The sequence below is a fragment of the Xiphophorus maculatus genome, chromosome 16, assembly GCF_002775205.1.
Source record: "Xiphophorus maculatus strain JP 163 A chromosome 16, X_maculatus-5.0-male, whole genome shotgun sequence".
NCBI classification, from domain to species: Eukaryota; Metazoa; Chordata; class Actinopteri; order Cyprinodontiformes; family Poeciliidae; genus Xiphophorus; species Xiphophorus maculatus.
In genome coordinates, this window is record NC_036458.1 from 7011084 (window position 1) to 7026351 (window position 15268).

Consider the following 15268-nt stretch of genomic DNA (forward strand, 5'->3'; position numbering starts at 1 on the left):
AATGTTTACCATAATATAAATACTTGAGTATGAAAGCATGTCAGAAATGTTTTACATATTTTGTTATATCAAATCAACATTTTTTTAGTGTATCTGTGTCTCATTAGAAAGAAATGAACAAGAGGAGACAGAATAACCAATGAAGCCAGCTTTAATGGGCAACTCAAAGGAGCTCTTACAGTTTGCACACTCATTGTCATGTCATCATTTACCCCTTGTGTTGCGGCACTAACCTGTAACCCATCATTTCAGTCCCAAATGCACTGGTTGACTTGATCTGATCCACAGAACAACAGGTGTCAAAGCACTGTACATGTGTTAGTAATGTTAAAAAAAGACTCTGAATATCAATAAAACTTACAACAATAAGAATATCAATCAATAATGTCTGAGAATTATAGCAATATATGTTCCCTTCATACATTTTACATAGAGTTTACATCTATAGTCACTGTGTTATTCCACAGACAGCAGTACCATGGTGATTTTGACCTTTCACTTTTAAAAGGGAGGATCAAATATTCCAGTTGTGACTGAATGCTGAGCTCCACCACTGAAGGATGTGGGTTAGCTCCACCCTGGGGACCAAAACATCAACTTACATAACATCATACGCAGAGCCGCTGGGTAGGAGACAAGAAAATCCTATGCTGAGTATCCAAGAATGAACTCAAACCTGAACGCACAACTCAAGAGAAGGACCTGATAGAGGTTGACAGCAGCTTAAAAAAAAAAGCATAAATAAATGAACACTGAACAAATGCAGATTTTTTTTCTCAATACTAACTCTAATGCTCCCTGGTTTGTGCTAAAAAGGTCATTTGTGACTCCTACAGTGCCCAGCCTAGCAGAGCTGCTCTAATTTGTGCATTTAAAATGAAATCTGCACCCTCATTATGGAAAGGAGCGAGGGTTTGAGCTGACCATTACAACTAAAATATTGGGAGAGAAGTGTGAATGTGACCAAATAAAAGCTCATAGACATGGTAAAGTGCCTCTGAAATGAAAAAAGGCATATTTGTGGCGTAAAACACTGATGTGAGGTAAAGCCTGCACCCACAGAGCTAGTGTACATTGTGGATTTGCATGTAACTAGCAATGCCCAGAGAGAGACAGGGCTATCTTTGTCATCAATCTGCCTTTAATGTACCTTCCTAACTAGAAACACGAGCCTGAAATATTCCTCCCATCATCCCCTGCTTCTCCCTCCTTTGTTTTTTTTTTTTACTTCTTGCAATATAGAAGACAAAGATATTTTTAATTTCTTGCTGAAATGGATAATGCTCAAAATTGAGAGAACAAGCATCCTGTTCAGAAATGTATGACTGGACTGTTACATCTGTCTTCATCCATATTTTCAGACTTGTGTTTCGCTTCGAATACGGTGACTCCTTTTCATTGTCATCACCTCTTTAGGTCTCTCTGCAACATCCTGTACCTCGCCTTCCTTATTAGCCTCCTGTTTTCCTTCAACGTCCTTCTGCTTCTCTATCTCTTTGTCTCTCTTTGGGTGGGACTCACTGTGGGCGCAGGCTGCTAGTCAGCAGGGTCCTGCAGGACCATCGGTGACCATCTCTTTTTCTCTCTCTGGGATGATATCGAGAGGTCCTGCCGCCCTCTGCTGCTGGCTTTGTGTCTGGAACTGATTTGTGGGTAAGGGTGGAGGATGTGGGTAGGCCGGTGGTTTTAAAACAGTTTGGATGGGAGGGAAAGGAAATGACTGGGAATGCAGCTGGGAGTATTGCTGTTGATGGGTGTGGAGGTAAGACTGGGGTGACGTCTGGGGTTGTAGAGGAACGTGGGGTGGGTGGAGCAGCAGAGACTGTGGGTGGAGCTTGGTCGGAGGCTGTTGCTGTACTTGTGGTGGCTGTTGAGGAGGATGGTGAGGAAGCTGCGGGGAAGCCGCTCCATTTTTACTGAGACCACAGGACTGAGCTGCACAGTGGATCTGGCGCAAAGTGTCCAGTGCCTCACTTTTTGCATGCTTCAGTAGGTCTGCCTGGCCCTGAGGTTAAGAAAAAAAAGAAATAGACATGTGTAAATATTGTGATAATGTCCAGTTTTGATGAGGCATAAAACACTCCCAAAACACTTCCGAAGTCCCAAAACACAATTCAATTACTAAATAGATATATTACTTAATGTATTAAGTGTTTGATTATAAAATTCTGCTTCTAAATCAATCAGTAAAACATTAGCTGTAGCTATATAAGATATAAAACACTACATTGTTATCAAGTATATAATGAATAAATATGTTGTCAATAAACATGTATTCTTAAAAAGGCGACTATATTATTCCCATATTTATTATATGTATATCTTCTCACGCTTCCTGCATTTATTTTGTGCATCAGTCTAACACGGACATTAATGAATGATGAGTTCTTGTTAATAGAATTTGTCTGAAATTGACTTGCTACACAGTGCAACCAATCAAATGCTGTGACATTTTAAATAATCCTTTGATGCACACCATGCATGAAATAATTAAATGCTGGAATTGTAATTATTTAGTTTCACATTCTAAATTTATGTCTGTATTTAATTACCTGGAACACTTTAAAAAAATCTAAAATACATTTAATCATTTATTTATTTTATTTCCTATTTAATAAGAAAATATATCAAGAAAATATATATTGTGGAACATTTGGCATTCAATAAAACAACTCGTTTGAAATACTTCATGCATATTAATTGCAGTCAGTTTGCATTAATTTATTTAATTTCTTTTCCCGTTTTCAACACTTTTTTATTCTCTGAAGATTTCTCTTTTTTTGCCTGCGTTAATCCAAAATAGCCGGAAGGGGGCAGTACAAACTCACTGAAACGTGGTTGGACGTTTGCCAGCAGTTTGTACAGCTCCTCTCTGCTGGTTAACTGTGCTGTCATATGGTGATAATGTTGCCACTATGTTTCTGCTCTTTATTCGAGCACCCCAGAGATGAATGCATGCCATGGAGGAAATGGTCAGGACAGCCTTTCTGTGTTCACAGCACGGTCAAGAAAATTTGGATCAACGCCATTTCCAGCCCGCTTCCCTAAGCTAGTTGGCTTTGCTATATGAAAAAAACGGTGGAGTTATTTCTATGTAGAAGAGGTACATATATAACAGAAATATTCATATGTGAGAACAAAAACAAGAAAAGGGTCATTATTGAATCCATCACTCTTTTCTAGGTAGGTTGTTTTCTTCAGTTTGCTCACTCGAAAATGAACATCAAATCTGGCATTCTGCAAATACTACCTTGCCCACTGTGACACATCTTTGGACTGACATCCCACTGTAGTGACACATGCTAACCTATCCTATGCCACACTGAAGGGCAAATGTTAAAAGAATGCAACGCACATGGAAGTCTGACATATTGCAAAGGGAGTAAAGGTGCTGCCCTCCGCTAAACGGTCAACATTCAGCTCCCAGGTGACGCTGATGCTCTCCAAGTGGCCTTTTACCCAAGACATTCCAGCACAAAAACCAGGAGGATGAATAAGTCATATGTTTAAAAAAGAAAAAAAATTATGTAACTCATGACTCACCAACTATGAAACAAGACAGCAAAAAGCTGGTCCTGCGCTGCAACAACCAAATCAGAATTGCACTTCTAGGTGATGTATTCACCCCAACAGTTGACCCAAAGCTGTCCACAGGGAGGGCTAAAATAACACAGGGGTAGTCACCAATTCCCACACAATGCCCTTATTGAATACCAGTTCAATATTCTTCATGCACAATTCATTTGAATTAACCTGAAATTGCTGTATATTATTTATAAATTGTAAGGCACGCATTGATTCGCTGAATGTGATGAAAATATTTGATTTAACAAAAAAGGGATCAAAACTACAATGGCTGCAATCTGAACTAGTTTTGTGGAGTTCATTAAATGTGTATTCATTAGACACATTTTAATTACAGCACACATTTCCATTATGTTTTTAAGGAGCCTTTTATTCTATTTAAGAAGAACTTGACATTCATTTGAAAGCCGCCCTTTCTGTCTCTCTGCTTCTGCTTTTCTTTTGACAGAGGTACAATGAGTGACAGCAATGTGCAAAAAACATCATCCACCATGACAGCTCTGATCTTTCTGTCACTGTCAAAGTACAGTCGAAGTGGGAGTTTGGGAAGCTGAGAAAGAAAGACAGGACACCACTTTTTTTCCACTCAACTGCCTATTTCTCTGTCCCATGCTTCTACCAGCTAGCACTTTCCAGCCTGCTGAGAATCTGAAAAAGGTTGAGGGGTGAAATAACTAGGCATGACTGCCAGCCTTGGCAAACAGGCGCTAGGCTCTCACCAAATGTTCAGTATGAGAGAGAGATTATAGATGAAGAATGGGAGGAAGAGGAGGCGGAGTTATGCGGATGCCAAGATGCCTTTCAGTTGAGAGCATGGCTCATCGATGAAACGAGGATGAAGAAGCTGAGAAACAGGGAAGAGGGCAACTTAAAGGGCAAGCACCAATGAGTGGAGATGTATGGAATAGTTAGATAGATATAGATGGAACAGGGTGAGAGATGATGGAGGGATTCAACAAAAATACCTTCTGATACTGCTATCTTAAATCTTTACAAATTTGGAGAATGACTAAACTTGTGAGACTACAAATTTTGTATGAGTAGAACGTGTTGCTTTTCAGCATCCTGTTCTTCTTTGTGCATTCAGTGATGCATCAGAATTATCTTCACAAACCACAATGTGCACAATCATAAAAACCTGAAACCATGAGCAATGCCTTCTAGAGAAGCCTTCAGGCCATCCTAGTTCAAGCAAGGTTGTTTTTACTGTTGTAAACTGCAAAAAAGTCAGAAAGCAGGTCAAACTGACACACTATTCTTCCATTGTAGCAGTAATAACATAAGTAGGTGAAGCACACGCAAAAACAAAAAACCTTTAGAGAGAAACCATTAGAGCGGGAAGTGGTTGGCTGCTATAGCAACTAACCCCGGAAAACACATTATTTTTAAAAAAATAAGACAGATGCTTGAAAAATGTTGGCATTATAGAGGTGAGTAGAAATATAAATAACACAAATCAAAGCAAATTTCCCCTTGGTTCCTACTGTACTTAAGACTGTAGCACAAATATCTGGTACAAGAAGTCAGAAAAATAACAGTTCAAGATTTTACTCTTGAATTTTGTCAGGTATTAAATATTAATGATGATTATTGTGGTGATTATGTTTTATAGTTTTAATACTAGCATTTCTTAGGACATTGTTTAGTTATTGGTCTATAATAACTTTAAATAATGAATTTACTATGTGCGGGAAAACTACAGCATAGCAACTCTACTTCAACTACACAAACGTTGACAGCGCCACATTCTATAAAAACCTCACATTATGATGTTACCACTTCCAAACTTCACTATTGGTATTGTATTTTAGGACTGATATCCGGAACCTTTTGACCTCCAAATATGGTGTGTATTATGGTATCTAATAATATTTCAATTATGGCCTGATTTGGCCACACTATGATCTACACTATTTCTAAAGTTTGTCTACATGTTGTTCAGTGTCTTCCATAAATGACCCTATGCTCTTTGTTAATTCCTTTAACTCTTCTGTCTCTGGAAAATTTGTATGCAACCAACAACATTTGTATGTTTTGTAATAAGGTTGCAAAGGTCTTGACAGAGCTCACTAGTTATGCCCATCACATGCTGTGTCTTGTTTGACACCCTGGTAATCAGAATATTTTTCATTGGTCATCAGTTGAGACTGAGCCAGTTGATGTTTATTTACACTAAGTGGCAGGATTATTTTCCAATAACTGATCGACTTCAGTAGGTGTCATGGCTTTCCATGCTTTCTTGAACCTCCTTTTTATCATGTGTTCACTACTTTTTCCCTATACTGTACAGCATAAGTTAATTTATGGACATCAGGGTTTGATTTTTATTTTTTTTCCTATGTTTAGCCTGGATAGGTTATTACTGACATATGGTGGAACGATTGTGTAAACTCCACCTTTATAAATATATTTGCTTAGAAGATTAGGGATGTGTGCAGTACTTCCTTCACACGCTTGGAGATGAGAATAACAACATTATTAGCTCTCGTTACAGAAGAGAAGAGGAAATACAAGTAACATGGCTAAAAGCATTCCACATATTTGCTACTAATATTAGAACTGTAGCAGAGCTAACCGCCACTTGGGGTTTACTAAGTAGCAGTTTAGAATTGGTCACAGATTTTTTTTTTTTTTCTGGGTGCCAACCACTAAAACATTTGCAGTGGGTGTGTGTGGTAATTTCTCTGATCCTCCAGCACTGAGTGTACACTAAAACCCGCTGTCAGGGGTTTTAGTGTACACAGCTCTGTGAATAGCTAAAATGATAAAACCATTCTAAAGATTTTGTGCAAGAAATTCCTTTGATGTTAAATTATTTTTTAGATTGGCAAAGGCAAAGGAGCCTTTTCATATCGGAAAACTCAAAATAACTAATTGAAGTTATATTTTCACATATATAGAATTAAAATGATGCTGCTGCACAAAAATGTGATTTAAGGTATTTCATTTTGACTAAAGTAAATTGTGATAACATATAAAAGTCAATAAAATGAAAAACAGTATAAACCATGAAATCATCACTATCATTTACAATTAACTGGTGTCAAGGTGATACAATGAGATAAGATCCCTACTATACTGTTCGCATTTAGCTTTCTAACCTCGGTATTCAAAGAGGGAATAAGATGAGAGAATTGGCTGGCCTTATCTCTCGAGTCACAGGGCAAGCAGTGACAAGAATGCACCATCTTTTACACATGCACATATGGCCAAGCTGCATGTGTCTTCCAAGCAAGTGTGAACGATCCAATCAAGTCTTGTCAAAATAGATACAAGAGCAAATAAATAAAACAACGCTTGGAATGAACACTAATTACTTAAGAGATTTAGGGATTAGGGAAGAGAGAGACGCAATTAGCCCAAGAAGCTTTCTTAAGACATCATGCGGGTAAATCTCTGCAACAGTGTCTGGGATTGCTTGTCCAGCTGGTTGCATTTTATAAGATAATCCTTTAACTTCCCATCTTTCATATACCATAAGTTGTGTGAACACTAAATGTACTGCATACAGTACATTGAGTTTTAAGTCACGTTATTGGGGAGGTTTGCTCACCTTAAGCACAGTGATGTTCCAAGCGTAACTCTCCATGGCTTTCTGAAGTTTTCTGCCTTTCAGGCCCTCCTTTACTCCAATACGATGCAAGTCTTCATGGAAGTCCAGACCTGAAATGGACAGACATGTTTCACCTAAAAACAATATCGGAAAAGTCACAAATATCTCTAAAAGGCTTGCAGTCTACTGTGGTGGTTAGAGTTTTTATTCATTTATTTAATTAACATTTTTCAAGAATGGAATATAGTATATGTAGTACAGACATCAGTCTGTTTTACTACTGGAATAACCAAATTAGTATTGTCCTGTTAAGATCTTAATGGTCTTACGTAAAGCAGGTTTCAAAGGTAAGACACCTTTGCCAAGAGATTTGTTATTCACCACAGGAGACATAGGGAAACACAATTACCATTTGTTATATAGTAAAAACAGGTCAAATAAAATGGCAAAAAATGTATATTCAATATTACAGAAGTCATAAAACATGTGGACAGCTTCTTTAAAGTGCCATCATTTTCTGAAATCTGTTAGAGCATGCAGGTACATTAAGGTTTGGGTCAAAACCTGACTGATATTTGGTGCTGTGCATGATTTCATTCTCTATAAAAGTCTAGTTCACATGAAGAAAACTAACCCCAGGGCGTGATCCTTCCACCACTGTATTTCACTAAAAGTGCAGTGTTATTTTAGTGTTGTACTGTTTTGGTACCAAACTTATGTTTTAAAATGTTGGTCAAAAGTTCCAGCTTAATTTCGTCAGACCATAAACTATTCTCCCACAAGTTTTTGGGAAGTTTTAGCTGGGCCTGAATGTTTTCTTTGGAAGAAAATGCTTTGACCTTTGAACCCTACTCTTAGTCCAGACATAATGGAGAAATTCTTGTATTTTCTTTAGAGCTACTGCCAACCTCTTAGCAGCCTCCCTGACAAGTTCCCATTTGGCTTTTTTGTGTTAAGTTTTGGGAATTATTTGGTTTTAGAAATGTTACAGTTGCTCAATGTTTCAGAGTGCCATGCTATCTTGCTGTGGATTTTAAAAATTCCTGATTAGCATCTTTTCATAAATCTCATTATTTTGACACATTGTAGCGTCGGCAAAGTATGAATGTCAATTAGTAATTTGAAAAAAGCCCTAATAGGATGGTGAACTTCAATCAGTGGGCATGAACTTTAATTACACTTAATCAATGTAGTTTAATTTCTCTATAATTAACTGTGTACCTAGGAAGACTGAATCGTGGAACTGTATCAAAAGATATTGCAACAAAGTAAGGGTGTGCATATTTAAACAAATAGGCTATTGTGTATTTTTTTTGTGGTGTTCGGTGAGGAATGCATAGGTTTTCTCTCATAGTTCAAAGATGTTCTTCTTCATCATCTCTTGGTAATTGATTCAGGAGATTTAAGACCAGATCATCCCATGACCCTACTAGACTTAAGTGAGTACAGAAAATGGATGACCGGATGGATGCCCTTTGCTTACAGGGCTAAAACGGTACAATGAAGTCGAACCTCTAACTAGGCTTCAGAGTAGGTCAGGTTTTATTGCAGCCGAGGTAAACTATTCCTAATCTCCAAAGGGTTTAGCAACAAACTCCCACTAAATCTGTAAGACTCAGCTTGCTTGCCAGTCTGTCCCTGAAAGATGACCTTAAGCAACAAATGTTTTGATTTTCTGCACAAGCGTTGAAGAAACAATGCAGGCTTCCACTATAAACTAGAGAATAGCTGTGCATCTTGAATCATTTTTTTCAGCACCTCATATTTATAAGTGAGAAGGTATTGCACCTCTTCTGTAAACAAATAGTTTACACATTTTGGAGAATACCTCAGACCAATTGAAATTCTTTTCCTGTGCAGCAACTTGAGTGGATCATCTTCCAGAGGCAGAGTACATAAAAATGTAAAACTACGTTTTGAGGGCCTGCTTTTTTTATTTTTAATCTACAACGTTGGACTGCCCTTTCTTAATTTTCTAACTATACCAGAGGCAGTGTTACTACAGTATTCTAACTTAGGAGCCTGAAATTTACATTAACAGGGATAAGGACTGATCTAATTTTATAATCCGCTACAGTTAATGGGCCGGTGCTTGTGTAGAGCTGAGAAAACGGAGAAGGCGAACATAGGATGGGGCAGAAACCAGCAAGAAGGGAGATGTAAATGATACGAAATTAGCTGGTGGCGGTTTGTTCCAATATAGCTTCTCAGAGTATTTAATCTGGCAGTGATTAAGAGCCATCTCAGTGTAACATTAACACAATTCCTGTTCCTTACTGTCACTTTAACACTGAGAAATTCATGCTGTTGTGCAAAATGTGACCACATGGTGTGCTGTAGAAAGACAAGGACTTTTTAGTTTGCGTCGCTAATGAGTATGAGCTGGAGAAGCGGTGCTCAGATGGAAGGACAAGAGAGACAACATCTCTTTAGAGTAGCTACACAATTAGAAAATATGGCTTATAGTCCTTGAAAACAATAAACATCTTCTGCATTTATAATGAGAAGCATTCCAAATGCACAAGCAGATCTAAAAAAAAGCTAAATTTTAAGTCAGAGAAAGTGAAAGGTGGTAAATATCCAAATAAAACAGAATCTTTAAAGCGGATCCTGTGTCACTGAAAAGAAATGGTAGCTGGTGAAAGGGAGATTTGCACCAGTCAGATCAATGTTTGCTTAATTTATCCCAATTCATACACACTCTAGAGTCCATGTGGAGTGTCATCATTGCAAACACAGAGGGATTTTTTTCTGGCTGTGGATGAGCTAGGAAAACAAGGACTCTGCAAAGCCAAAGACGACAAAGGGAATGAGATGTCTTTATCTTGGATATTCACAGCGAGAAAGCTGTCGAAAACAAAATGAACAAATACACAGTCTTTAGGCAGAGAAAGCATGTTTGAATGGAAGGGGACCTGGATAAACACAACAGAGAACTGATAAAACATGGATTGCATTGATGATACATTTGATTCCAGTTTGTGTGTCCTTTACACAAACTGTGCATCCTTTACAAGCGTTTTCATCTATTCATTTCCAGGTATACCTTTTTTTCTTTTATTTCCAGCTGTGTTACCCAAATGATCACACTATTCTAGTTTAAAGAAAGACAGCAAAGTCTATTTTGGGGAACATTTAAATATTAATCGATTTTCTTATAGTTCAGAAAGATTAGATAACAGCACTACTGCATAAAGTGTCTTGCAACAACAACAACAAAAGCATATTCCTTGTATGTTTTCTGCCCGTCTTTTATATAGCAATAACAGATTTCAATGTTTTCCTCTGGGACAGGCCCAGGAAGGGCAGCATTAATCAGAGTTGCTGCCAAAATGCCCACAGTATCTCTGGAGGAGTGGCAGAGATCCACAGCCTAGGTTTAAGATTCTGCCATCAAAACAACTGTAAGTTTTGGAAATGCTGACTCTTTTAAGAACAGTTTGCAATCTTTAGTTTATTTATTCAATTTTCAAATTATCCACAAAATCTCTGTTTGCATGCATGTTTTATCATAATATCAAAACAAATTTTAAGAACAGTTCGACCTGAATTTAAAGTTGTCTAGAATCTAATTCTAAAGGTAAATGGTGGTGTATCTAATAATTAAATTCAAAACCAAAATATTGGTGGTAAAATGTTAAAATCAAGGTATAATGTGGCAAAGATGTTATTTAAATGTAACTCAACATAAATCTGCTATATTTATTGGAGTATTTTCCTTCAAAACCTGGAAAGAAGAAAAATATCAGGAAAATCCAGAATTTTTCCAAAATCACCCAGACCTAGAAAATAATAAAAACAATTTATCTTCCTTTTTAGACTTTGAGATCGTGTCACAACTTTGCAAGTGTTAATATATAGATTTCAAAATAACAGTTTAATCCACTCACATATGCACTGTACGTAGGCACTGAATATACATTTCTAATTACACACAAATGTACAAATTGAGTGAAATTTACTTTGTGCTAATTCATTTCTTCAATGGAAACTGATTAGATGGTTGAAAAACATAAACACCACACAAAGCAAAGAAATGACTACAATGAAAAGAAGAGTGAATTGGGGTTTCCACATTTAGATTTCTGATATCTGAGCCAACTCAGAGTCTGTGTACTCAAAAAATATGATGGTAGCATCTGGAGGGGCCAGAGTGCGCATCCCAGCTGTTTTCCTGGTCGCCCATTATCCTCGTGCGTGATGGCGAGCCACCAATAGGGCCCACAGGGGAATCATCTAGCACCTCTCCATTCTCATCAACACATAAGCTTCACTGCTCAAATTAAACTGATTAGCTGCAACAATGACTATGCATAAACTGAGAGGAGGAAGAAAATGGAAGATGCTGCAGGACAGGCAGAACAAATCCAAACCTGTTCCACGCCGTTGTTTCTGATTTTGCATAATGCCCTTATTTAAAAATAAGAGGTGACAGTTGAGTGAAATTTCCTTATTTCATATCCCGGCCATCGTTTGTGATTTATGTCTTTGTCACAACAGTATTTAGCCGATGAGCAAAGCAGAAGGGCAAAAACACCAGAGTTTAAATTAAACTAACAAATTCCACCCCGTCGCCACATTCTCTACCATAAGACTGACAAGCCGTCCTCTAATAGCACTGTTTTCCGTTTCTCACACAGCCATTAATCCAAAATTATACCTTTGCCATCTTGAATGATCATAGGGACAAAACCCTCAATTCCATGCAAATCCACCATCTCTTCATATCCCTCTCTCTGCTCGCCTTTCTGTGTTCAGCCAGTTACTCCTAATGCTGTCAGTGTGTACATGTGCTTTATGAGATGGGTTCTAAGAGGTACATACAGCATCACAAGAGATGCATTCACTACAAATACCTTTGGGAGGGGTTGAACACAATATTGTCTGTGGATTCTCTGGTTATAAGAGGTTAAAAAATGGCTATAATCGACTGAAACACAAGCTAAATAAAACAGACATGTCAGATGAGGAAAAATCTCAATTAGAGAGACTGGGTCAAATTGTAGAATGAGTGTATTTCATCGGATCTAATGACTCTTATAAAAAAACTTAAATTAAAGGAACTAAAATTTTGCTTCAACTGTTTACAACAGCTCAAAGCAGGTATAGTTGCACAGACAGCATTAATTTAGCTCTCCTAGAGTCTGAATGTTTCATATTTTTTTGTTACTTTTACCCAATTAGCTTAAGTTTAATGAACTAAATTTGTCATAGACTGTAGATTTATTTATAGGTCCATTGAAATAAGATGTGAATGGAGAGCAGAAGTAACAAGCTGAGAACTACAGTGTTAAAGAAATAGTAACAAAAGTCAGTTTCAGATTATAATTAGAAGCTTACATGTTGAGTCATAAAGCAGAAAAAAGATATTGTAACATTTTTTTCTATTATTGTAGCATCATTAGCACATTGGTGCAAGTGACATCAAAGAAATAAATGTGGAAAACAATAATATTTTATAAGAACAAAGGACATTTGGCTTAATAGGTGATGAAATATGGCCGTCAGGCACAATATTCTATTACGCTAAACTTAATTTAATGTTTAAAAATATGTTATCTTGATTTAATTAATGAATTTGGAAAATATGTTTGTATTTTACAGGTTCCAAATGACATGCAAAGCTAAATTTAAGCATTTGCTTCTTTTTGGGACTCTGACATATTTTTCAATTAAAATTTCTTCTTTATTCAATAGTAAAAAGTTCGCTTTGAATTGATGTTGACTATTTCTACAGAGACATATAAGTACGGAACCTTAAAAAATATGAATAAGTTGATTTTTTTATACTTATCCCAACCTGAAAAATCTGTTAATTGAATTCTAAAGTTTTCCAAAATAAGCAGGAAACCCTGTTCTTTCCAAACATTCCTTAATGCACATTTTACAAGAAAAAAAAAAGGCAGTCTTCCTGGCTGACCTATTGTTATCAAAATGGCAACAAATGTCTGGAAACACTAATAGAAATACACAGAAGGGATGTAAAATAGACATAATATTTGTAAAAGGCCATAGTTTGATTTGAGGCATGAGTGTCAGAACCAGGGGCACAGCAGAGAGAGTGGGCGACGGGCTGAGTGTTATGTTTGGCATGCAGCTGAGGCGCCTGAGGGCTGTCGCTGCTCCCCCTTTGCCTCGGTGTATCATTCTTCTCACTTACAGGAAAAGCTATCCACTCTTAATAAAAGAATGTCCAAATTTCCTCCCTTCTCAGTTGAACCAGAAATACTAGCTGTATTATCCTACATTCAGGTTCTTTTACCTGAAGGAGGCAATAAGCTGAGCATTGCTGTGGAGTAACAGAAACAGCTGCGAGTGCGGCTGCGTGCGGTTTAATCTCTGCTTAACTCTGAAATCATCGCCTTTGAACATTCTTCCAGCTCCTGGCTGGGGAACCATGGAGCTAAGGGACAGCTCTGTGATTGAAGCCCCAGTGTTCAGCCTACATCCCAGGGTAATTACACAGCATGAATATCAGGTTAGCTTATTCTGTTAAAGGGAGAAAGCATATGCCTCCTATTGTGTAACACCAGGGAGTAAAGCTTGGCAAAAGGAGGCTTAAAATTTCTTATTTGATTCAGGATATGGGGTTGAAGTGTGAGACTCAGTCCCAGTTGTTAGACACAAAACAATGAGGAGTGGAAGGGCATAAAATATAATTAATCAGGTTTACACCAGCTATCACACAGTATTTTCCTGGCCATGATCTGTAGTTTTGTGGCTGACTGTAGCAGCACAATGTTAGTGAAAACATGCAAAATTGACATGTCACTATTCCAGCGTTGTGCTTCCTATTTAAAGATAGAAGTGAGGCAAATGAGGAGGAGTTGAGCCAAATCCAAAAGAGGCTGGAGAGGACAAGCCACAAGAATTTCCTAATTTGAAGCCATTTCTCTAATAATGATCACATCCAGGCTAAATTTGTCCTCTGTGGGATTCCATCTTTTTAAAATAAAGATGTACTGATTAATGCATGTTTAATTCTGCCCTTTCTCTCCCCCACGGCCTGCAATGTCAAGCCTTTTAATTTATCTCCTCCTTTCAAAAGATGTTTACGCTTTCTGTCCTTTCTCTCTCCCCCCTGCAGCCCTTCTGTCCGTGTGGCTCACTGATTGTTTTCACCTGCTCACTGCCCATAACTACGCCACATTGACTCACTGATGATTACCACTTCTATTGACAGCAGCCACCGATGTTGATGTTGACAGGGATGTTGTGGAGGGGCGGGGGGAACAATGCCATTTCTTTATCTGCAGAACTGCATTCCATGTGACACCCTCTCTATCTTATAACAGGAGAATAAAAAGTTGCTTTCTCATGATATTGAGTTTAAAAAAAAAAATATCTGTAAGTGAGAAAATCTGATTCATGCCCCTGAGTGGTAAGTCAGTCTCATCCCAGCGGCAGAGAAATGTAGCACCTCCTTTTACTTTGACGAGAAATTACAATGACTCTAGCAGTTTGCTCAAGTCAAGCGGATGCACAAATTCATTTAATTTCCCTTTGGGAAGTATTCTGGAATAGAACTGAATACATTCATGCTGCATACCTGCCCGTTGTGCTTGTGTGAGCTTGGAGTAGACAACATCAGCTGACTCAATCAGGGTTTTGCTGGTTTGGATCATCTAGAAGACAAATAAAAAGGACAAAGTTAATTTAGAGTCCACCTTAATCACTAAAAGTCATTAAAAGAAAACCCATCAGCTGAGCTTCAACCAAAATTATATAATGATAATAACCAGAGTATATGTAAAACTGCTAGAAGTGTGAGTTTTATTCTCACAAATGATTTCTAATTTAATCATTTCATTAGCCAGAGCTCATGCCAGACATATTTATGGTTTTATTTTTTAGATTTGATTAAGATTATAGTTGAGAAAAGCAGGTGATCTGAGTGAATGTACAGCACAGACAACAAAGTGTGGAGTTCTTTTTGCAAAGGAACCAATTAGATACACATGACAAGCCAGTAACAAATGAACCACTGTCCAGCCTTTTATACAGTTTTTATAATTGAAAGTACTTTTATTTACATAACATATCAGGGAACATGCCAGAGTGCAGTACTGCATGGAGAGAAGAAGCTCCATATCCTGCCTCTATTTCCTGCTGCTTTGCACTGCTAGTCAG

At 37.6% G+C, this 15268-nt stretch overlaps 1 protein-coding gene across 1 annotated transcript in view; it reads right to left on the reverse strand.

Moving 5' to 3' along the window:
* Nucleotides 1–133: 133 nt before the first annotated feature.
* The window catches only part of LOC102223102 (inactive phospholipase C-like protein 2), a 69970-nt gene continuing 54835 nt past the window's right edge, over nucleotides 134–15268 (reverse strand). Inside the window, exons 4-6 of the mRNA XM_023348884.1 lie at nucleotides 14688–14763; nucleotides 7139–7248; nucleotides 134–2005 (exon numbers count right to left, since the gene is read on the reverse strand). Coding sequence (XP_023204652.1) covers nucleotides 1541–2005; nucleotides 7139–7248; nucleotides 14688–14763 — 651 coding nt within the window. The 3' untranslated portion in view covers nucleotides 134–1540. The remainder of the gene's footprint in view (nucleotides 2006–7138; nucleotides 7249–14687; nucleotides 14764–15268) is intronic.